Below are 26,347 nucleotides of genomic sequence, written 5' to 3'. Positions count from 1 at the left end.
ATCACTGCAGAACTCTATGACACACAAACTGTTTGTTGTGTGTTTTGTTGGCCAATACAGTGGTACAATTAAATATGGTATTACTATCAGAAATACTATTATTGTCATTATATACAAATTAAATGCAAATTAAATGAGCATACCTTTAAACAAACTACTCCAACTGCACTGCATTCATTTTTCTGCTTTACATCAAAAATATAAAAGTGGCCTTCTTTCATACAGTTGACAACACTGACACATTGTTTAAAGGGCAGGTTTGCCCCCAGTACTAAAATATACTCATTTACTCATTTACTTACTTTTTCCTGCAGAACACAAAAGCAGACATTCTGAGAAAAAAAAACTAAATATTTATTAACTTTTGAAAAATATAATGTTTACCTTACATTGACTATAAAACATACTACTTCTGTAATGATAATTCTGCACTTCTGTGCAGAAAATGTCAATGTAAAATTAAATTAAGCACTGCATGCCTTCCTTTCCTTTGTGCAAAACAAAAGTAGATATTTTAAGAGAACAGAATTACTATGAAGAGGAGAAAATTAGTTTGTAAGGGAGGATGTGTCTGCATGCCAACTAGAGGAAGGCCTATGGTGAAAAAAGGTGATAAAATCTTGCTGAACTTGAGGAAAAACAGCAAGCAAATCTAAATTCCATAGCTTTTGTTTCCAGCATCTACCCATGCCCATCCTTTACTAATGACTTTAGTAATGCGTGACTAGTTAAGGCTGTAGAGGATAGTAGTCTATCCTGAGGTGCGAGGGCAGGACGGCGACGGGTGCCAGAAGTACACTTTTGTCACGAGACCAAATGGATTTTACGGGGAGTGTCAGAGCGCACAATGTCAAATATTCATAGCACGTATTCCATAGGAAACTGTAGGTGGAGGTGGAATGTGGCATGACAGAAAGCAACAGTATTTCTCTTTCTGTCGCCCCCTCATCCCATCTCATCTACCCCTCCAAAATCAGGTTTGTGCAGGGTAGACGACAGGCTCAAGGAATGTCTGCTTTGATCACCTGATAGTGTGATAGTAGTGGATTGTGTAAAGCCATTCAAAATACCACCACTGATAAAATCATGCAGAATGCTGACCGAATGATTTAGTCATGCTGTACAACTGTTCCCTTACCTGCATATCATGAGGAAACACTAACACATACTGTATGTTCTGCTGGTTGCAATGAAAGTATGAATCATCATCAGTCTTTATACTGTTGATACACATGGCAACCTTTCCAGGGATGTTGCCAGGCAACATTACTGAACGTTTGCAGTGAGACCCAGGCCGTCTGTGCACTATTGAGGCTGCTATTGTTGTTGCCCAATGCACAATCCCTTCTGTAAAGTGTATATTTGCATTGGATAGGAATTTGCCAATATTAAAAGTATGGTCGATATCAGTAAGCTTAGAATTATTTTAATATTAAAATATACTATCTTTATTTTGTTTCTACATTAATTTGGAGGTTCAATATGAAATTATGACAATATAAATATGCGATTAATCATGATTAATTACAGAGAAATGTGTGATTACTTTTTTAAATCGATTGACAGACAGCACTTATGTTAACCTTTTATAGATTTTAAATTTCAATTTAATTTCAAATTTTATAGGTCCCCCAGAAAGAGATCAGGATGGCCCCCACCCCCTTGGCCCCCTTCAAATTTTCAGTTCGATAATCCAGCCCTCAAATGAAGCTAATCGAATAGCCCTGCTCTAATACGTTATCATGAGTGTGGAAAAAAATATGCACCACATACGTTCTGCAAACTGAGTATGTGTGAAACAGGTGTAACACGATAGACTCCTCCGTTTGCCGAAAACATGCAAAGGACAAGAATCTCAAAGTTTTTAGGACAAAAAAAAGATAAATCAATAAATCTCTTTGTTGTTTTTTTCGTGTAAGTAAAGTAAAGGACATATTAAAAACGTTGTAAATATGTTTAGTCATTGTAGTAGTAATAATAACCACCTGTTTTTGCAAAAAGAGTTTCATGGCTGGTAAAAAACTATTTTGGCCGGTAAATTTTACCAGGCCATTGGCAAAAAGTATGTTTTAGGCCCTGGGTACACCTGATCAATTGCTTGGTAACACAAATTGCTAATCAGCCAATCACACGGCAGCAACTCAATGCATTTAGGCATCTAGATGTGGTGAAGACGACTTGCTGAAGTTCAAACCGAGCATCAGAAAGGGGATTTAAGGGACTTTGAACGTGCAATGGTTGTTGATTTTACCAGATGGGCTGGTCTGAGTATTTCAAAAACTGCTGATCTACTGGGATTTTCACGCACAACCATCTCTAGGGTTTACAGAGAATGGTCTGAAAAAGAGAAAATATCCAGTGAGCGGCAGTTGTGTGGACGAATGCCTTGTTGATGTCAGAGGTCAGAGGAGAATGGGCAGACTGGTTAGAGATGATAGAAAGGCAACAGTAACTCAAATAACCACTCGTTACAACCAAGGTATGCAGAATAGTATCTCTGAATGCACAACACGTCGAACCCTGAAGCAGATGGGCTACAGCAGCAGAAGACCACACTGGGTGCCGCTCCTGTCAGCTAAGAACAGGAAACGGAGGCTACAATTCACACAGGCTCACCAAAATTGGACAATAGAATTTGGCATAAAGAATATGAAAGCATGGATTCATCCTGCCTTGTCTCAACGGTTCAGGCTGGTGGTGGTGGTGTAATGGTGTGGGGGATATTTTCTTGGCACACTTTGGGCCCCTTAGTACCAATTGAACATCGTTTAATCGCCACAGCCTACCTGAGTATTGTTGCTGACCATGTCCATCCCTTTATGACTACAGTGTACCCATCTTCTGATGGCTACTTCCAGCAGGATAATGCACCATGTCACAAAGCTCAGATCATCTCAGACTGGTTTCTTGAACATGACAATGAGTTCACTTTACTCAAATGGCCTCCACAGTCACCAGATCTCAATCCAATAGAGCACCTTTGGGATGTGGTGGAAGGGGAGATTCGCATGATGGATGTGCAGCTGACAAATCTGCAGCAACCGCGTGATGCTATCATGTCAATATGGACCAAAATCTCTGAGGAATGTTTCCAACACCTTGTTGAATCTATACCACAAAGAATTAAGGCAGTTCTGAAGGCAAAAGGGGGTCCAACTCGGTACTAGCAAGGTGTGCCTAATAAAGTGGCCAGTGAGTGTATAAATAAATTGTAATTCATTCTATAAATTAATTTAGGCATCACAAGATGACAGCAAAAATAAAATATCCAGTATCAACCAATACATCCAATATAAAGTATATTAAATAAAAAATGAAACTAAATTAATTTGGGGTATTTCAGTACGATTTTTTGTTTGCTTTTATTCACCAAGAACACATTCAATTGATCAACAGCAACAGTAAAAACTTTTATATTGTTTCTATTTCAAATAAAAATAACCTTTGGTAACACTAAATCCTTTATGTATAATGCATTATAAAAGTAGTTTTAATGCATTGATTATGCCTTGTAACGCACCTTATAATGCATATTACAATCTCATGAATAATTGTAACCACAGTTTATACATTATGACACTTATCAATTTGTTACACTATGCATTTTAAATTCGATTGTAATTATTTACAACAAGATATAATGTACAACGCACATTATGAATAATTATATACCCTTTAATATCCCTTTATAATGTTTCATGCATAAAGGCTTAAAGTGTTACCTAACTTTATATTTATCATAAAATGTATACATAAAATGTATTAAAATAGAAAACAATTATTTTAAATTGTAATGTTTCACAATATTATTTTCAATAAATTAATAAATACATGGTGAGTATAAGACACTTCTTTAAAAAACATTTAAAAATCTTATTGAATTAAATGTAATATTATTAAATATATATATTTTATATAAAATACAATAATAAGGGCTGATCAGCAATATGGATACAGTACGGTTATATCATACATCTTTAGCATTGTACCTCAATATGAATATGCAATTCGACGGTACATAATCAATCATTTCTCTCAACGCTGCTAAAATATTTCTAAGGATTCTTATACTTTTGTTATTGACATTGAATCATGACATGATACTTTCCAAAACCTGTTCTAAAAATTATAAAATGTCAAAAAAGTTACACAATCCTCTGCTTGACTGCAACTTTGTTTTGCTGTGTTTTGGCCGCTTAGCCAATTTTTCCAGCATCTGCAGCACACTAGCCGTAGTAAACAAAGGCAAGCATGCATACACTTGCACATGCTCACGGATCAGTCTTAAGCTCTTAAGACGTTAAGTATTGCTTTGCAACTGCGTGTTAATGATACAGACTCCGTCCTAGCAAAACCAACACCTTTGCAGCGTGCAAAACAACAACAGCTGATGGCAGTCACTATCATTTTTCCACTACAAAAACACTGTCTGTCCCTCATAATCCCCCTTGTATTTTTCAGCCCCACCCTGCTGTTTTCTCTTCATAAAGATCAGCTATTTTTGCATTTAGTCACCTGCAGCTGATTACAAGAGTAAATGCATGCTAAAACAAAACAAAGAGCCATGTTTCCATAGTTGACCTCAAGCACACTTTTTCTTTCTCCCTCTCTGTGTCCTGTAGTTGTCAATGTCTGCACACACACACTCCACTTATGTAACATCCACAGTTTCATGTACCACCCTGAGCTCTGTTGAGAGCCTGAAAAGAGCAGCTGAGTTGGGAGGTGTTTTGGCCCTACCCAGCACTTTCTTTCAATGTGTATTTGACACATGCTCGGACTCCACTCCCTCCATACTCACATGTCAGGGCAGAATACTATGAGAACACCGTCACACTCACTCACATGCTGCTCCAGGTTGTTTACCTACTGGCTACTGGTTGGTTGCTGGAGTCACTCTGGCTTTTTTTAAACACTCAGACGGTTCCAATTTCACTTTTGCACCATTTATTCTCTTTCGTGCCTGTTATAAAAATGATATATGTGCAGTAGCGTAAATATGACCTACAAAATCTAGTGCACAGAGATCTGCAGATTTCTTGTATGTTAGCTGTCATCAGGAATATTTGTGCAAGCCAGTATAATTGTAAGATCTATTCCAAAAAGTGCATAACATGAATAGCATTAAAAAGCATTGCAAAACATGTGCACTTAAAGCTGAAGTGTGCAGGGTTTTTGTTGCTGTTGTTGTTTTTTATGTTAAGATTAAAGATAAACCAATAATCTACTTCAATATAGGCTCACATTGCCATTTAAACAAAGCATCAACAAAAAGCATCATCATAAATTATATATTCAAGCTTACATTATTACAGAAATATTTGACACAATATTTGAGCAAAATTATTTTAGTGCTGTCAAACGATTAAGCTCATCCAAAATAAAAGTTTTTGTTTATATATGTTTACATAGTATGTTTGTTTGCATGCATAATATATATGTGTGATGTGTATATTTATTATGTATATATAAATACACACATGTATATATTTCATAAAAATAGGTTGTTTATATATTAAATATATTTCTTTATAATATAAATTATATGAACATAAATATAGACGTAAATATATGTTAATATTTTCAAAATACATACTGTATGTGTGTGTATTTATGTACAGAATAAATAAAACAGAACACACACATATTATGAAAACAAATACTTTTTGTATGCGATTAATCATTTGACAGCACTAGGCTAATTCATATTATTCAAATATTTGTAAATAATATGTTCATATTGCAGTAGTCTAATTAAACCATTATTGTGCAGAAAAACAGATCAATAATATCCTAAAGTATACACACACACACACACACACATATATATATATATATATATATATATATACACATATATGGTGTGGGTATATATGTACCCACACCTAATATTTTTATTTTTATTTGTACTTTATTTCTGATATTTTATTTATTTGTTTTTCTGTGTGTGAAACCTATTTGAAAACAATCATTACTTTTGCAAATGTTTTTTTTTTTTTTTTTTTTGTCATGTAGAATTTACACGTTTTAACATTTATGCACAAGAGGCTTCAAAATGCTCCGAATTTGCACATAAAATAAAATCAAATAGGTGGGTCAGATGTTCGTGTGACATTTCCACTTGCTTACAACAACTCGGTCAAGCACCTATAATAAACAGATCGGCATCAATGCAGATTAACATTTTGTCTTTATTTTGTTTCATCTACTTTTTCCGATATCATCATTTTTAAACAGCAATATCCACAAAATATTAACAGTGTGCAAGAAAACATGATTTATGGCACATCCGAGAAGAACAATTACAAAAAATAGATATATTTCTTCATAAGGCAGAAAGATACATATGCATACACAGGAAAAAAACACAAAGTAATGGGACAGGCTGAGATTGAAATCTACTGGCTAAGGACTCAGCTACAGATATTACCCACACAAAGCCTAAATCTCACCTCTCATGGTCATGAAAGAGCTCGGTGGTGTGTGAAGTTGAACAACGTTTGGGAACGAGGAATTTAGGTTAAGGTATCACGGCCTCCTCAGCACCTTAAGTGTTCTCACTGAGTGAATTAGAAACGGACACGCTCCCTCGTCCTGACAACAGGTCTCACAACGTAGAAAGCTTATTAAACCGTCATCTTATTAAACCCCAGCGCGGAGGAGATTTTAGCATACTTTGGGTAAACACTATACTTTGGAGCACAGTGTATCCCAACACCGTGAGTCAAGAGGGTGGAGAACTCAAGCTAACTTAGCTTAGCTGACTTTCACAGTGTTTGCTCAAACGTGGTACAGCAAGTTTGTTTGGTGGCTGGTCAAAAAACGTTTGTAGCGCTAGCTTTATATTAGCACTAGCTTGGCGCATTTTGAGCACTTCGCACGTGTCCAGAAAGGTTTCATCCTAATGTGGACTATTAAGTGAGTTTCTAACGTAACATTTAAATGGATTCAAATATAATCCTTCATTTCAATCCTTTATCTCCTGAAGTGTCCGTCTTTCTCCAGTTATTCTGAAATTCATAAGCCACTACACTGCTTAGGCTTAACAGGAAGTGATGTCGCTGGAGCAGCTTTGTCCACTGATGGGCAGCAGTGTGAGTCAGAGCACTCGTGACCCCCACACGCCTTAGTCATTCTTAATACAGGAGATGATGACAGCATCCCGTGAGCCACGAGGAGCACAGACCCCCTCTGTCCCACTACGAGCCCCTATTTCCTGCACTATGTTGTTATTTTCCAGCATTTGAAGCGGGACAATGGGGGAATTCTGTTTTTAGCACTTCGCTGAATACTGTGAGTGACTGTTTGGAGACAAAACGGTCACTCCAAAACATTGTGCATCATGTGCTGGGTGCACATTGGACATTCAGAGTTGTGGCTTGACCTTGCCCCTCATCTTTTGCATGTGACTGCTCCGGCTGAGCCAAACCTGATGGCCTGTTTCATAACACTGCACATCCTGCCCTTTAGATAGACTTGACAACACAGACTACCTCGTGGCTCGAACAACGCCTTAAGCACCTTGCGTGGGCATTGTGTCAAAAATCCATTCCACATTCCCTCGCAGGGAGCAGGTAACCTATTTACTATCACATGTACAAGCACAGGAGCCGTCCATCAATTCCTTCACTCGCATCTTTTGCCTTGCCTTAAAGAGGACAAACTGAATGGTTAAATATGAATGATGAAAGAAACAGAAATATTACACAAAGATTACAAAAAGATAAAACATCCACAAAAAAAAGAAAGAATGCGCTTTAGTTATCAAACACTGTACAGTATCATACTCAATGACCAGATTCCATGTTTCCATAGAAAGAAGAAATTGGAACAAACAAATCCAAACAGCTATTCTCAAAGTTAACACCTCTGAACATATCCAAAAGAAAGTTTATACATTTTTTTCCTTCTGTATGGATTTTACAATCAAGTTTTGTTTCAGAGAGAAAAAAAAAAAAAAAAATTGGTCTTTGCAGGGGCTCCGACTTCAAAATGACTCAATTTTATGGGGTGTGTTCGAGCCTCTGCTATATTAGGATCATAAATATTCATTATGATTTAATTTATTTGATACCACAATTGTTGTTTTTAATTTCAAATTTATATCTCAAATAATAAGACTCTTTTTTTTATTTTTTTTTTATACCGAACTGCACTTTAGGAGGGGACTGGGAAGGATATTAGGTAAATATATTTTCTGCATTATATAAAATTATTCTTTTATAACTTAAGTGTTTGAGGATTCTGAAATATAGTATAAACACTAGAAAAAAAAACACAGCATTAAGCCTAATGAGTTGTTGTTTTTTAATCGATGAAAAGAAAACTACAGCTCACAAACAACTGAGAAGAGAGAGAGAAAAAAAGTAAGAATATTGGCAACTCTGGTTAATGTCTTGAATCCCTTTGTAAAACATGAAATGTGCTGTTTTGATACAGGTAAGCATACCTGGATTCAATTTTGGCAATAAAAATCTAAAATGAACCTTTAGCTTGCAGATTCGATGTGACAATGCAGGGTTAATACTGAACAAGCATTTACCACAGTGTGACTGGGCTAGCCAGCTAGTCAGTCGGCATAATCGTGACCTTCTTCCTCTACTCTCCACCATCACCTATGGTAACAAGGTCAGCCGCTGCACTGAAAAACATGCTGGAGTATCTCTCAGTCTCTGTGTAATCTTTTCAAATAGTTTGTTGAAATTCTAAATCAGCCACCTCCTGTTAAGTACGTCTATATGCATGAATTTAAACAGACGTGCTGTGCAGATTCATTCATATAGATTCACTCAACGCCGGGCTACATGACGCTAGGTATTCAGACATTGCCCCCTTTTGTTTTTACAGAGAGAGTGTGGCATTTATTTTCTGGAAAATACTGTGGATCCCAGGTAAAAAGAAGTGTTGGACTGAATTGCCCATTGACTGGGGATGGGCAGCGGTTAAAGTGGGACTGGGAGAGCTGGCCTAGACAGAGTAGCTATAGAATGATGCAAGGCTTCTTGTCTTTGAAAGGATTCTCTGAGGTGGGAACCCCCACCAGCAGAGGGTCACTGCGGGCATTCTGCTCACAGTAACTCATGAGGTCTGCAGCAGCCTTAGACACCTGGGAGGATAAAAAATTAGAGAGGAAGAGCGAGAAATAGTTAATTAGTAACCATACACAATGAACAACTGTAAATGTTTTAACATTTCATTTTATGTAACTGTACTGCAAAACACTTTAAAAAAAAAAAAAACATTTGACAGTGTCACAATAATATTTATAGTGAAATTTGATTCATATTTTATACAATGTAAGTAATGTACATTAGGGTGTTTTGTGTTACATTTTCTCTTATTTTGTTAATGTTTATTGCATGATTTCGGTGACGTGTGTTACCCTGATGAATATTAGTGAATCTATGAATATTAATCATGATTTATGGACCGGGCACTTAAGATGAACTCTGATTCATCATATGGCTTTCTATTGTGCCACTTATATTATTATTGTGGTTCATTTTAAGGTAAAAGGTAGATTTTAGTTCAAGTTTATAGTCATAGCAACATTATATCACTTAAAGAAATATACGAATGTAAGGTGTAAAACAAACAGGCACCTTATAATACTGTCATAGTGTTCTGATGTTCTGACAAACACAGCTGCCATTTTTTGTTATATATATATTTTTTTTTCCCCTCATACAACCACCATGCCTCCACCTTATTTAAAAGGAAAAAATGCCATTGCTTGATAGAGAGCATGTAACACAGAATAATGAATTCTTGTGTACCTTAATACGTTCGAAGCCTGCCTCGATCCTCAGCTGCTCCACCAACTTCCTGGCTTGGGCTATGTTGTTAGTCGTCGACATTCTCTGCCATCGGTTATCGTGCCAAGTAAAAGGAGAAAATTCTACAACAAAACAAAAATGCGGCAAGATTAAAACAGAAGCAGAATTTAAAGCATATACAGTATCACGTATAGACAAACTATGTGATAAATGACATAAAATACTTCTTGAGGTGGTTTCAAACTCATTGCACACTAGCCGCTAAGACATTACTGGCAAATTACCATTTAGAGATCATGTATGAACAAGGGCTTTTCATAAATACTGATAAATCAGTTCAATTTTGTGGTATGAGAAATTGTAACATTTTGAATCTCACTGACTTTCAATATATGGACAAAAACAGTTGAAACATTCTTTTGTGCCGAGTAGAAATCTATCATTCATACAGCTTTGAAACGACACAAGGTCGAATAAACTGAATTTTTATTTTTGGGTGAAAGATCCCTTTAAATTACAGTCATGTCTGATAACTTGAGAAAGTCAGGCCTCCTGAATAGTTTAGTTATTTAAATAATATATATGTAAATCAAGATATCTGTCTGACAGGTTCGACCACACAACTACCCAGCAGCATCCGTCCAGACCACCCAGTTCAGGGGGCCCATCAATCAGACTAACGGTACAACTGAAAACAGGTGCGTCTGTCCTCTGAGGCTAAACGCAGTGGCTTATCTTCTCCTTCCTTGTTTTAGGACCAAGTGTTCTTCCAAACAAAATGTGTGGGGACAGACAAGTACACACCCATAAAATAAAAAGGGGTAACAAAATAACACTGTGATCATTGTGATTTTGAAGAATGTTTTTCAACATTGGGGTCCAAAACACTGGATCCCACTAACTTTCATTGTAAGGACATTTTTAAAAAATATGATCTTTTGTGTTGAACAGAAAAATTAAAGTCCTACTGGTTTGGAACAACATGAAGGTGATTCCTTTACTTTAATAGCTTCATAGCATAAACCATTTTGAACCATGCTCATGTCTAGATATTTGCTAAACAAGTCTTTCATACAGCTGCATCCTCCAGAAGGTCATTTTAAGAACCACTTAGCAACACCAACTAAATTTTAATATCAGCACACCCACAGAGAGGTGACTATCAAAGTAACCGCAGAAACGCAGGAAACACTGGAGGCAGTGAAAGGTTTGGTTCTTTCTGGAGACAAACACGCTCCTTGTACGCCCCCCTCCCTTTGCTCCACATGCTCGCTCTCTCAAACCAGCGCTGCACCCCTGGCATTCCAGGACGTTCCTAGAAGGGGCCGTAGCTCTAAACATATGTTGCTTAGTGCCTGGGCTTTGTCTTCTCACAGCAAACACAGTCTCTTTCACGGCTCCGTGTGCTGCATTCCAGGAAATGGGTACAGCAGCCCTGCATACATAATTGCAGCACTCTAGAATACATTGGCATATTCATTCAAACATACAGGTCTCCTAAAGGATGATGTCTCTCTGCACAGTTTTTTCCAACCACATCTTCCTTTTTAAAAAAAAAGAAAAAAGGAAAACTGGAATATTTGGAAAGACAGAGCCATAGTGTGTACCAAGTATAGGCTCCATGTAGGCTGCTGTGATTTAATCTCATCCACTGAAAAGCACTAGATTTTACATACATAAAAGTGAGACTGGTAGCTGGTGTATTTGGGTCTAAACAAGAATTTTGCAACTCATTTTTGCAGTTTGCAACTAGAAGTGTGCTTGAAAAGGTGAATCAACTCAGATGTATTATACTTTTACCACTAAAACAAACAGCCTACACTGCAACAAATTTTAATACTGCACCAGTGCAGATTAAAACAAGGTGGTGCATTACAGAAAGTGTGTTTACATGTGCAGTTATTATCAAGCTACAGCAGGTTTTGTGCATAGTCCATGCAGTCTTCATCTCATCGGTGTAATCAAATATTTGAAGGAAGAAATGCATGTCCAATCACATTATCAAGATCTGTTTGACTTCACATGTTGTGAAAAAGAAGTGTTCTTAATTGAATTCTATAGTGCACTTATATTGCACTTCAAATCTAGTATAGTATATTAAAGTATATTTAAAAGTGGTACACAGAGAATCCAATATTAATGAAATAAAGGCATCTTAAGTGTAATTAAAGATAATTCACTTTCATGGTTATGTTTCTTAACCTATTAAGTCCAGTTTGCAAATGAAACATTTTATGTATATTTATGAATACTTATTTGGATGTGTTGATTAACTTTCAATTTTAATTGCAGTGTGTGTTTTTTATATTGCACTTCAATTATTATATGCATAATTATTTAAATTAATAATATATTGCAAGTTTATATATTAAAGATACTTCATTCCAATTTCATCATTACAAATATTTTCAAATATATTTAAATACAAAGTATAAGTTTCAACAGAAATGTGAGCTTACTATAAATGTTGTCAGGACATTCGGCAGTACACTTTAATCATATTTCAAAGGCAATTAAGAAAAATACATAAAAAAAGTCTGACTTAAGTGGGTCAAAATCACTCAAGTTCCTTGCATTTAATATAAATAGAACTTTAATATATTTTAATTTAATTGCAATTAACGTGCAATCAGGAGTCTGAAAACAGTATTCTCTTAAAGCATATTATTTATAGAATACATACTCTTTTTAAAAGTATGCTAAAGTATAATTTTTTCACAAGGGGTTGTGCGCTCACAGATGTGCATTTATGAACATTTTACAACAAGCTTACTCTACAAAAAGAGGATTCAAAAATCCGAGAGGTTTAGACCGTGTCACAAGGCACCACTGAGTGCGCTGAACTCCCTCTGGGTCTTTATTTTCTCTTCAGAGTCAGTGAGGATTATTAACCCTTATCCTTGACTTGTACACATACACACTCCTCATTCTCTCTCTCTGAGCTGGAACCAGGTTCACGTGCAATCACACCCTGCTCCTTCACATAACTGTGCGGTCTGCAGCGCCAAGGAGAGTCTCCAAAACAGGCGTCTCTTTCTCCACTCTGTGGTATTCTGATCTAGTGAGGAAGAGGAGGAGGAAGGGGGCACTGGAAAATTGCACCCCACCCTTGAGTCTCTGTGCTCCATTTTAAGCCACATTGAACTTTTGCATATTCACCAATAATTAAAAGCTACCCAAAATATACAGCGAATAGAGGAGTCTTTATTTGTTAGCATAAACTAACTTTAATAAATGCTGCAAAAACATGTTTTTCATTGTTCGTGATACCTAATGTGTTAAGAAACTGAACTCAATGTGCTACCAGTAAATGCAACTAACAGACAATGCAACAGTCAAACATTCTTCCCATGCTTTTCTTTTTTTACTTCTGACTGCTTTGGTATGTCTCTGAAGCATCTAAAAGGCATTGATAAATTCAGGATGCAGCATGTAAACAGTGGTTAAGTGAGAATGTGAAGTATGCATCATTCTGTTTGGTCACAGTCTGCTCTGATATGTGTGGCTTTGCAGGCAGACTTTTTTTTTTTCTTAAGTTCAAAGTGAGGTGGCAGTTCCCGCCAGCTTTCCAATCAAGCGCCAGCATTAAATCAAAAAGTTCCTGCCTCTAACGGACACCTGGTGGCAACGTGCCGGCTCGCACAGTAATCTCACCGGGCTCCAGATGCTTCCTACATTCCCGCTCTTTGAGCTTACGGCGGGAATACCGTATATGAATGTACTAAACAAGGAGCGCGAGGGAGGAAAAGAGGGGGGCGAGAGAGGAAAACAGAGTGTTCTGGCCATCAACAAGAACTGATCAACAGCCCATCGAGCCTGGCCAGGAAAGATCATCTCATAAGGCAACTTCCAATGAAATCTGAGTCTGGTGATTATTTAGGTCATTGGAATTTGTGCTTGCTCATTATAAAAGCGTGTGAAAATAATAGCTGCTTCATTATTTCTAATAGGCCTACTAGTTTATGATGTACTTAGTTTAAGTTGTTAAAATAATGCTTAAAATAGCTTGGTACAAAAAAAGCAATCAAATTCACGATTAGCAGTAAACACTGGTCATTTCTAAATTAAAGCTGATGGCTGTTTTCATTTTTGATGTTAAAATATGTAACACACACTACTGTTTAAAAATTTGGGATCGATATAATGTTTTTGAAAAAAGTTCCAAGGCTGCATTTATTTGATCAAAAAGACAGTAAAATCAATAACACTGAAATATTAGTACAATCTAAAATAACTGTGTTCTATTTTCAAATGTGATTTATTGTTGTGATGGCAGAACTTAGAATTTCTTTAGAAGACATTATTCCAGTCTTCAGTGTCACATGATTTTTTACAAATCATTGTGCAACATTTCTTATTAGCATGTTGAAAGCTGTTGTGCAGCTTCATATTTTTGTGGCAACCGTAATACAATTTCTCCTGATTTGCTGATGAATAGAAAGTAAAACAAAAAAATTAATTTGAAAATAGAACACTTTTGTACCATTATAAATATCCTACTATCACTATTAATTAGTTTAATGTATCCTTGGTGAATACAAGTATTAATTTCTTGAAATTAAATCTTGCTATCCCCAAGACCACTGAAAGAGAAGTTTGCGCAGAACCGGCCGTTAATTTTTTTTTTATTTTTTTTTTTGAGCCAATAAGCTGCAGTTACATCAATATTTTTGGGCAGTTTTCAGAAAAAGACTGAAATTTAGAAGCGAATATATGCTAAAAGTAAATTCGGTCAACGTTCGGGAGTATGCTAGCATACAGATTTGCCTCAATGCAAACAAGTCCTAAAAGCCAGCTAATCACAAACTAGTCAAAGTTGAAAAGAAGTATATTTGCACATCTCTACTAAGAAAAAGCAACATCAAAACACTGCTCTTTTTGTCTTAGCATTGTGTCCATTTTGAAGCAGCAACATTGGCACAACCAGGGATGGGCAGTATTTCAAATAAATTTATTTAAAATACGTATTTGAAATACAAAATACTATTTTGAAAAAAATCTATTGTATTTTGTATTTAAATACATTTAATCTTAGTATTTTTGTATTTTTAAAATACATTAAATACTTTTTACAAATCAACCTCTTTATTAGACTGCTGGTTTCCTTTATCAACTAGTTCAAACCTCAAACATGCCACTTTCATGCATGTGAGCAGCAGCTGTATGACTCCATCTACAATTGGGTAATGAAATTTTCTGGATTCCTGTAAGGAAATAAGGAATAATACTGCATTTGTGTGCTATCAAAATGACCTACTTCCAATTTCAGAAGTCCTGATTACAAGCATGTTGCATTCAAGTGCTTTGCTGTTGGACTGAATAGGAATCGTGGAGGACGCCAGGTTTCCTGGGAAAATCTTATTTAAGATATTTAATTTTGAATAAAATGTAGCATCCCATTAGTTGACAACAATATCATCATTCACAGTGCTATATTTTACAGTTAGCTTGTTGATGATTCTGGATTTTAAGTCATGCTGTTTTGCTGTGTATAAACCATACAAAATGCTTGAAATGGTTATTGCACTACTATGTGCATGACTTTAACACATGGTGATCATAATTGTTCGAAGGACATACTCACACTAGGCACAGTTGCCTTGTACTAAAGCCCAAGCACGATTGTCCTTTCGCTAACAGACAGATATCAGAGGATTATTACAGAGGCAGCTGAGGATAATGGTGGAATATGCAGCTTTACTCACAAACTACAATACCTGTTCATCAATAAGATGAGAGCCAGACCCATTGTAAATCTAAATGTACTCGTATTAAATTAACTGAAAAGTGCGATATCCAAGTAGTTATAAAGATTTTTGCTGTCATAATGATAACAATAGCACATACAAAAATAGTAAATTAACTGTAACTGTTCCATGCTCCAGCATAATTAGCGGTCACACTACATGTGTACTGCACCGAGCCACCTCTTCAAGCAGGCCAGGGCATGGTTAAACGAACTGTACTGGACACGGTACAGAGCAGTCACACTTGTGAAAAATGTCCTAATGCTAAATGAAGAAAAGACTGAGGTTATTGTTTTTGGCCAGCCAAAAGACTCTACTATATCACTTTTAGACGTAAGCCTACTGGCACCATATTTTAAAACATTGGTAAGAGATTTAGGTTTTCAAATTGATGATAATTTAAAAATGGAAAAGCAAATAAATTCTGTGGTACGTGCTTGCTTTTATCATTTGCGCCTCATAGCTAAAACTAAAAAAAATTTGTCAAATGCCGACTTCGAAAGAGTCATTCATACATTTGTTTTGTCACGTCTGGATTTTTGTAATTCGCTGTATGGGGGCGTCTCCGCTGCATCCTTGGCTCGATTACAATCAGTCCAGAATGCGGCGGCGAGGCTTCTAAAAAGGGTAAAGAAATTTGACTATTTCCCCGGTACTTGCAAACATGCGCTGGCTCCCTGTGTGTTTTAGAGTTAAATATAAGATTTGAATTTTTGTATATAAATCATTAAACAACCAGGCACCAGTGTAGCTCACAAATCTCTTGACACCTTATAACCCCCCTAGAGCCTTGCGCTCAGAAAATGATAAACTTCTGGTACTCCCTAAGACAATTTGTCATCAAAAAGGCGATAGAGCTTTTTCAGTAATGGGACCAAGATTGTGGAATGAGTTGCCGCTACACATCAGGCCTGATAAATCTCTGTTAACATTTAAGAAACTTCTGAAAGCTCACTTTGTGGTGGCAGCTTATGTGAGTTAAACTACACAGTAGATTATATGTGATTGTCAGATTGTCTATATGTGTGTGAAGGTGTTTTGGTTGTTTGCTTTTATGTAAAGCACTGTAGGTAACCCCTGGGGTTCTTTTAGTAGTGCTATATAAATAACTAAACCAAGCCAAACCAAATGAACTGGACTTTGGGAGTCAATCGTGCTCAAGCACAGATCAGATCCCCTAGTGTGAGTACATTCTAAATCTAAGTGAATTGCAGATAGCACACCACAACTATAACCATAACAGCACAAAAAAATTATGAATGACAAAAACATTGACAGCCAATCGGAATCATTTCTGCTTTAAATGATTGACTGCAATCAATTTTTTTTTTTTTATTGAATTTTTATTTTAAATACATTTTGATGTAGCGTGAGTTTAAGGCATGACTGTCTTGTTTTTCAATCCAACTGCAGACTGAGAGTATGCAAAACATTCATTATTTTTCTAATTCATGAGTTCATTATAAGTGAACAACAACAACATGACAACATTCTCCACCCTTCCCTGTTGCTCACAGGCTCAGTCAGCTGCTGCAGAGCTTCTTACAAGAATCAGAAACTGAAAACACCTACAAACTTGATCAGCTGGCCACCGAAATGCCAGAAGTGTTTTCTTCAGCTTACAGGAATTTCCAGAAAAGCAGCACACTCAAAGGGGGAGGGGAATGAAGGGCATGGCAGGAAAACGAAAGGAAATGAATGGGATTTTTCATCTCCCAGCTGAGATCATGTGACGAAGTGTTTGCTCACGTCAGCATGCATGTGCACAGAGAGGTTACAGAACGTTCGTGTGCCTCTGTCTGTGTGTGAGAGTGTGACGGGTGGGGGGAACAGACGGATGTGTAGAGAGACACCGAGACAGACAGACTCATGACCAGGCAGACAGAAAAAAAAAAGACAGAGGGACAAATGACTGAAGTGGGTGGAAATTGTTTGGACAGGCTTATACAACGTGTTCCCTGCAGAACCATTACTGATAGAGTTCTGGCAGACCTGATAAAAATTAGCATTATGTGACTGTTTTCTTTACAAAAAGGTCCCTAGCATCAATATGGTGAGCTTACAGTTTAATTATGATGATGGTGATGATGATTTTGAACTCTTGAGGTTAGGGACTGGCACAACATCGCCAACACCCCACAGAAATGTTTGATCAGACAGGTGGAGCTGGCATTGCCGGTGTGTGCATCACTCCATGGTACCTACACCACCCTGTCAAAACTTGTTTGGCAAAAAGACAGACAAAAGAGGGATTTGAGAAGATCTGAATAGCTCAAGTCAAGCTTTATGAAAATGCCTTTAAATGATCATTGAGTGAAAGATGACGCTAAGGAATTCATTAAGCATGTGTTTAACAGTCAGAGGAATTGTAGGAATGCCGTCCTTTGCAATTTATGTTGAATGTTACATGAAGCTATTATGACCACAAATCCTGGTTTCACAACACATGTAAGCCATAAATACTCTTAATGGGATATTAATGCAACATGCAACACTAACACAGGGATCCTCTACTTTTTTTTTTTTTAGAGCTCCTTGTTGTACAGAGAGCAAAAAAAAAAGACTGTTGCATTTTAAGGCTGACCTAATGATGTGCGTATGTGACCACTTAAATGTGTTTTGGATATGATGCTTAATTACACTGCAAAGACATCAAAAAACAAAAAAGTACAAACTCATATACATTATGTATACTTTACATTTTAATGTTACATTCAAATTTTTGGGATTGGTCTCTTATGCTCACTAAGCAAGCATTTATTTGATCCAAAATGCAGTAAGAAATATAAATAACATTGTGCAATATTGTGAAATATTACAATTTAAAAAATTTAATGCATAATTTAATGCATTTTTTTTTGTTAAAAACTTATTAAATTTTCTTCCTGAAACAGCAGTAACAAACAAAAAACAACTGCAAATTCAGAACCCACCCCAACCCACAGTAAAATAATTTTCACATGGATTCCAGAAAAGATACCAACATCAAACACTGAATGACACAAACCTTTCCACACTAGATCCATGCACACGAGAAGTTGAGAGTTCCATCGAGACAATGTCCAACAAACACACAGTCCAGGTTCGTCCGCCCATTGTGTGAGGACGACTCCAACGGTTGACTAGCAATTTTTTGCTGCTGTGAGAGCAGCTAACAGTAAACATCTTTGTTGGACGGACAAGGTGAAGTAAAAAAAAAAAAAAATGCGAAAACGTGCCTAAAGATCCTTGCGAACAGAGATTACCCTTAGGAGAAGATGACAGATTCATATTCAGAAAAATAAATGAATAAATAAATAAAAATACCTTGAGAGTGTGATTCCTTTGGTCCAGAACTATCTAGGATACGCGACATTACAGAATTCGTATTTGCATCCAATACAATTTCAAAATCCAAACATTTCAAGAGATAGGGTGACAAAACGTAAGGTCAGGAGTACAAGGGGCATAAACTGAAAGAAATACAATATTCCTATTCTCCACTATTGTTTTTATATGTGTTATTCTACCGTCTGTATCACAACTTTGTCTAAAATAGTAATATTTAAAGTCCTCCGCACCAATATTAGGACACCCTTGGTTTTAGTATCCGAAGATGAGTGAGATACCACTTCATAAAACTTATTACACCTGTGTATATCCTCCTCTTTCAAATGGGATTCTTGAACTAACACTATATCAGTCTTTCTTCTTCGCAAAAGATCCAGAAAACCTGTATGTTTGTGAGGGCCATTTAAGCAACTAATATTACAACTCAGAATATTAAGGTCAGTCATAGTCATAGGTATTGAACATAATTACTGCATAATAAGACAAAATACAAGTTTGAGAATAAAACCAGTTGAGTCTACCATTAAACCACCCCCCACCCTTCCCATCACTATTCAAAAAATATATAAATACATTCCCATGAACTATGGCAGATAAAACCAAGAACAAACCTTGATCTGCCAGCACCCCTTAATATGGTCCGTGGTGTCAACAAAAACCTGCACATTACTGTAGCATCAACATATTGACTAGGTAGTATCTCTATTTAAAAAAAATAATTATAATAAAATAAACAAAAATAAATATATAAATAAAAAAATGGAGAGAGAGAGAAGGAAAACAACTAGAAACATAAATAAAATAACATCATAATCAATAAAAAAAATACTGTATGCACAATGAAAGCTTCTAGCTTCTAACTATGAATTAAGAAGTGAACATTAAAGTGAACAGTGAGAGACACAGTCACCCAACCATTCAGAGCATCTCTTCTCCGATTAAACAGCAAATGACAAGCTGAAGCTCTCTGAGAGTTGGTGGATAAATGGGATCTGAGAAAAACTCTTGCTTCTTCTGGGGAGTATAGCATTTTAGGTTCACCTTGATTGAGAATGACCTTCAGCGTTGCAGGATAAAGAAGAAAATTCTGGATGCCATCGTCTCGCATTTCCTTCCTAATTGGCACAAATGCACTTCTTTTTGCGGTGATTGGAGAAAAATCTGGAAAGAAAGACAGCGTTGCTGCGTCGGCTGTTTTCACCGAGGCATGAAGTCTGGCGGCCCGCAGAATGAGCTCCCTGTTCGTGTACCGCAACAGTTTAAAGAAAACCCGTGGTTTAGCGCGATCTGAGGAGAGCCTTGTGTACATGCGATGCGCTCGCTCCACTTCAATCTCTTTGCTCGCCAGAGACGGGAGCCACGTCGGTAGCGATCTTTTCAAAAAGCCCATAGGGTCGTGCTTTTCGGAACCTTCAGGCAATCCGACCAGACGCAGATTGCTGCGCCTATTGCGATCCTGTAAATCCACAACCTGTTGCAACTCGCCTATCGTGATCCGCAACAACTTTCTTTTGTTCTCTCATCTCCCCTGTAGGAAGATCCAGTTTAGAGCATAGCGACTGAACAACTGACATGTGAGAAGCGAACTCGTTCCACATCGCCGTCAATTTAGTTCTCTGAATGGTAACTTTGATTTCTTCTTAATCGGAGAAGCCGACAGAGACAACTCCTGCTGTTTCCGATTGTATGTCATCAGTGAAAGTATTATTAATGAATAACACGGAAAAAAAAAAACTGCAAAAAGGGGCCAAAACGTATGGAGCTCTCTCTACTCAAGTGCGTCTAGGTTCATGAGCCCATCACGTGACTCCCTGCATTTTAAAATGTAATTTATTATTGTGATGGCAAAGCTGAATTTTCAGCAGCCATTAATCCAGTCTTCAATGTCACATGATCCTTCAGAAATTCTAGTATGCTGATTTGGTGCTCTTAAAAAAATCTTCTTATTATGATGATGATAGTGAATTGTAATTTTTTCAGGATTCTTAGATGAATACAAATTTCTGAAGAATGTTTGTAGCAAAACTTTTTCATAATATTATACTCCTTATAATATTATAATCCTTAATCAATTTATTCTGTCCTTGCTGAGAGGACAGAAAAAAAAATTTAGCCTATTAATTTTCTTTAATTTCTTAAAAATAAATCTTACTGACCCCAAACATTTTGAACGATAGTCTACATTTAATGTATTTTAATGCATTCAATGCATTAATTAAATTTATTATTTAAATAAAATAAATAATAATAATAATAATAATAATCTAATATTAAAAGGACAAATGAACTCATCACAAATTAACATAACATCGTAATTTTATTTAATTTTAATTCAATGCATTTTTCTTAACTTTAAACATTTCCAATGAAAACAATGTGTAAAAAAAATTGTAAATAATAATTAGAAACCTGCACTTTTTCTTAGATCAGCTGAAATTCAATGGAAATAAACATAATTAAAAGAGCAAGACCATATATATGAAAAACCAATCAACCAACATATGCATTGTTCTTTTTTATTGTATTTACAATCTGCAACGGATCTTTTATGCAAAGACATGCAAACCAACAACCACTGTGACACTTTACTGTAAAAGGTTGACTCTATCAGCAACAGATACTGAAAATAGCCCCGTCAACAGACAATGCCAGAAAAGCAAAGAAACATGTCCCTACTGCCTTGGGAGGAGGCACCAATTTTGCACACTCTGCAAAGAAGCTGAGGTGAGGTTAAAAGGCTTACGGTGGGCAGGAGGAAAAATTAATGATAACCTTGCCCCTACAAAGCCTGGAATGAATGTGACAGGAGGATGAGGTCAGGAAGTGCATCTAGTCAGAGCCATACCCTCTCCGGAAATACTACATAGGTGACTTTTCTTTAGTCATGGATGGAAAAAAAAATGGAAACAGTTTTTCTGCAATGACAAAACATTTATTTTGCCAGAAAACCAGATCTAGAAATATGCGAGAAACTCTACATGACTCAGGAAGGTGCATGAGCTGATAAACAACAGTAGTGGAACAAAAAAAAAAAAAAAACTAACTGTTGCGTATTGCCCTCTTCCTATTCTGAGTATTTACGAGATGGCACAAATCAACATCCTTTTCACGATTCACTGAGCTCCAGGAGAATTTAAGTCGGTCAGATCCTTTGTGATTGAGAGAGTCTAGGAGCGGGAGATTTGGTTCACTCACCGGGTCACTCACGCAAACATGTGGTTCCAGCATTATGTGCGTGCACATTGGACACAAACAAGGCCTTTGAGTTGAGAATCAGAGCCAGGTGCTTGGCAATTAACCATTGTGATCAGGCAGTAAACAAGCATACAGGGCAGAGCAGAGAAAGTGACTAACAGGCCTCTTTCACAACAACCGACTTCCTCCCCCGGGCCGCTTCCATATAAGGTGAAAGGAAGCTAAATAGACAGAAATGGGGAACTCCTAAGGGGTGCGACGTAGCTTCCAGTAAGTATGAGTGGCACTTATCTTGGGGATTCTGAGCCGATGCGTCCATTGCCTAATATAGCATTCTGTCTGTTTTTCTGCTCCTTGGAGTGAGCAGCTGTTTTCACTGGAAAGTCTGCAGCATGTTGATCAAACGTTCCACATGTATCATTTTGAGCTGTGGAGAATGAAGACGTGTGGTGGAAATATTAGCCATGTTTTCCACAATCTCGTTCAGAGCTGTGTCAGCTACGGAGACATTGCGTTTGGACTGGAAGAGTCTGAGATGGGACACTGTGGTTGGTTCTGTCCTTGTGGGAATGTACATGCGTGGAGGTTGGGAGATATTTGAGATGACGCGAGGCATGCCTTGTCAAGGCAGCCAGTGACGCAAGAGCACTGCGCATGTCTTCCCTCTTTTGCTCCCTGATAAAACTACAGCACTGTCTACTTCTAGCTTAAAGTCACAATTAAATCAAAATGGACAACTTTAGTATTTTATGAAAAGCTGCAGTTTTTAATTTATAAATTATTTATTTGTGCACAGAAATATTTTTCTCAAATTAAAATTCCTTTGCAATGACATGGGAAACCGATTTTGCATTAGTCTTCGATACAGAGTAGAAAAAATTAGCAATGCACCAGTATTAAAATTGTCCGATACTGATCGATAAATAGTCAATAACTTATAAACGGCAGATATTAATTATATACTATTTGTCTAAATAAATGAACACCAAAACCTTAAAAACTCAAATAGATTGTTTTAAATGCTACAAGTGAATTTAGGCGTCATACATTATTGTGTAAAGTATCAAAATGGAAATTCATTTCATTATAAAATTATATATATATATATATATATATATATATATATATATATATATATATATATATATATATATATATATATATATATATATATATATATATATATATATATATATATATATTTAAAAATTCAATTTATGTGAGCGTTAGATGACAGCAACGGTACTCAAGGTTATGGTTAAAAAAAAAATTCAGTAATTGAAAAAAAAAGCTGAAATCAATTAAATATTAAAAGAAAAGCTAATGAGAAAAACATACTAAAATTACTTAGAAATAAAAATTAACGCTTATACTGGAATATTAAATGAATAAAAATTGCACAAGAAAATTATAAGAAAACTATAATAGTATATATATTAATATTACTAAAATAACACTGGGGTAATTAGCATGCACAGAAATAAAAAATACTGAAATATGTCCAATAACTACTGATAAAATAAATCCATAATTATAACCAATAACCGATTATGCCACAGACATATTGTGCATACCTAAGATAAAGTGTTGCAGAACACGTGCAAATGGCTTAGTATAATTTAGTATGACTATACAAACTGTTCAAGGCAGGCCAGTGGTCTTTGATCCAGAGTCTTGCATTCTTGCTGGGAAACCCTTACTCTTTCTTCTAAATCTGATATTCTAGCTGCAGGAAGTGAAAGCGTGCTGTTGTGCAGCTCTACAGAGCTCGTCTATCTCTCCAAACAGCGCACTAGATGACCTCTGTGCAACCTCTGTGATATCTGACAAGTGCCAAAGTTCTGCTGAAACCCTCCACCGCTGACCGCTACACTGCTTTACTTGAATCTGCACCCCATGACGCACTTCATACGCATCTCCTCCAAGCTATATATACACAAACAAGAGACATAAGCATGGTTCAACGGGCAGTTCAACTGATGTTCTGCATTCCTTCTTCAAATATAAATACAGACCTCTCCAATGATTACGACATGGTCATGAGAGAACAAACAAATAAACTTTATTGCATTTTGACCCACTCGTAGGAATGAAAAGCTGCAATGAAGCTACTGATGGAAAGTGTTCTCCTAATGTAAACATGCACTGGGGATTTAAGCACCTATGATTATTATGCAAGCTATATGAAGATTAAATCATTTAGAAACAGTTGAGGCCAATCCAATGCCAGTAGATTCCACAAACCACGAGTGAACAGATCAAATGGTGGGTCTTCAAATATATTTTTACATATTTTATATAGGGAGGAGAATCAATCGAATCAATCAAAAAAGAAAACTAATTATGTGCACAAGTGCTGTTATTTGTAACTAGTAACATTGTTTTGGTTATTTCAAATAAAAATATTGAAATAAAGCTGAAAATAATGTAAATATGTAAAACTTGCCTTGGCAACTAACTGTAATAAATACGTTTAAGCACTAAACCTACCAGACTAAAACTAAAATAAAAAATAAAAATAAAAGTTAAATAAAAATAATTATAAAAATGACATAGCACATAGCAAAACTACTAAATTGTGAACTAAAATTAAAGTGAAAACTGAAACTATAAAAATTGTAACTAATAAAAAATATTAATAAATAATAGAATAGCATATACTGTATTTTCCAAATGAGAAAAAAAACTGCACCGGGTGAGGGGGGAGGTTGTAGCACCAGGTCACGTTGCTGTTCTGTTTTAAGTAATCTTAATGATTCCTAAATGCATCTACTTTCGGAAGGCCAAATAAAGTGCTTTTGCTTTCACCTAGAAACACACAGCTTCTCCCTGACACGGCTGCATCAACACTACTGCGGTTACTCAAACCACGCCTTACGCAAATATTTCCACATCGTGATGTAGACATGTGGGGCGTGTTTGAACGAGTCGTTTTAGGGGGGCGTGGCAGAGTCTTAACTTTTAAAAAGAATATCTCTTTGGTTTTGAGACTTTAGTCTTTGCAACTTCAGGGATCTTATCTATGAACAATCAGCTTGTAACACTCCAAAGAGACAGGAAAACTTGAAATCGCATCATATGACCCCCTTTTAAGCAAATCACAAACAAAATATCAGTGCAAATGTATTACTATAATTATGTTCCTTCACTTAGACTTTTTTTTTTTTTATTGTGTTAGCTGAGTTCATTGTTTCTGTAAAATATCCATCTCATGCATGTATACAGACCAACAAACGGCACAGTTCCCATTGAAGGGTAACTGATTAATTCATCCGTCATGTAGTCGAGTATAATTCACACAATGATTAAAATGCCTCCCCTTAGGTAGAACAAGTGTGAGACGTTTCTAACTGAAACACGTGGAATCAATTGCACATGACTTGTAATGCAGACAAATCTTGATAATTACTATGTCAGGAGTGGAGGCAGCTTTATTAAAGTGACCATTCAGTAATGTCACACAGTTTTAAAAATGGTGACCAAGGGGGAGAGAGAACGAGACGGAATGTTTAGAGTCGGTGTCTGCCGTCACCTAAAACAGCAGGGCATTAGAGAGATATACGGCAGGGTGTTTCACACCTCTGTCCTGAAACTGCGGAAAGCAGGCAGTTCACATGCATGGCAGAGGATTTCTGACCTGGTCCCCGCTGGACTCCTGCTGGGAAGGGCTGCTGCAGATATCAGCTGCACAGATGTCAAACCTCACTCCTGCTTTGCCAAACAAGCCACCCTCAGTGAAAATAGTGTAACTGACTTTTCTACCACAATAGAGCTAGCAGGTCTGTTTACATGTAAAGGCTGCTAACGGAAAGGCTGCTAGGATGATCCAATTAGATATGCTATCGGGACAGGTGACTTAGTGCGAAGTGTTTTTGTTGTTAATGTTTCAGTGAAATGGAGGCAGTCAGGAAAACTGTTCCTGTAAATGGTAAAAAAAAAACAACAACAAAAAAACAATACACTTCTTGCATGCAACATATTTCCTTGACCTGAAGAAAGTAAACAAATGAGAAACGGTCTTTGAGCTTCTTCCTCTATTGCAGGACTACCTAGTAAATTAGTAAAGGCCTGGTCAGGTGCCAAGAATGCTATTGTTTTTTATCATACCGACCAATTCTGTCTTAAATTACACATCCTTTTTCCAACATGGTTATATTTTGCATTGATCAAACTAAATTAACTACAAAATGTTCATGATAATTTAATAGTCTTGTTTAAAAGATAAAATAGCAATGGAATAATTTAGAAATACAATTTCAGCTTTTTTGAATTTGTATAGCCATCATAAAAAAAAATTGC

At 36.4% G+C, this 26,347-nt stretch overlaps 1 protein-coding gene across 1 annotated transcript in view; it reads right to left on the bottom strand.

Annotated features, from left to right (window-relative positions):
* Positions 1-6,171: 6,171 nt before the first annotated feature.
* LOC306881875 (guanine nucleotide-binding protein G(I)/G(S)/G(O) subunit gamma-7-like) overlaps positions 6,172-26,347 on the bottom strand; it is a 31,047-nt gene continuing 10,871 nt past the window's right edge. The window contains exons 3-4 of the mRNA XM_079436212.1: positions 9,777-9,898; positions 6,172-9,106 (exon numbers count right to left, since the gene is read on the bottom strand). Of these exons, the coding sequence (XP_079292338.1) occupies positions 8,981-9,106; positions 9,777-9,857 (207 nt within the window). The 5' untranslated portion in view covers positions 9,858-9,898 and the 3' untranslated portion in view covers positions 6,172-8,980. The remainder of the gene's footprint in view (positions 9,107-9,776; positions 9,899-26,347) is intronic.

This window comes from Barbus barbus (assembly GCF_936440315.1).
Source record: "Barbus barbus genome assembly, chromosome: 15".
Lineage (NCBI taxonomy): Eukaryota > Metazoa > Chordata > Actinopteri > Cypriniformes > Cyprinidae > Barbus > Barbus barbus.
The sequence above is the reverse complement of the archived record's forward strand: the minus strand, read 5'-3'. Positions and strand labels throughout refer to the sequence as shown.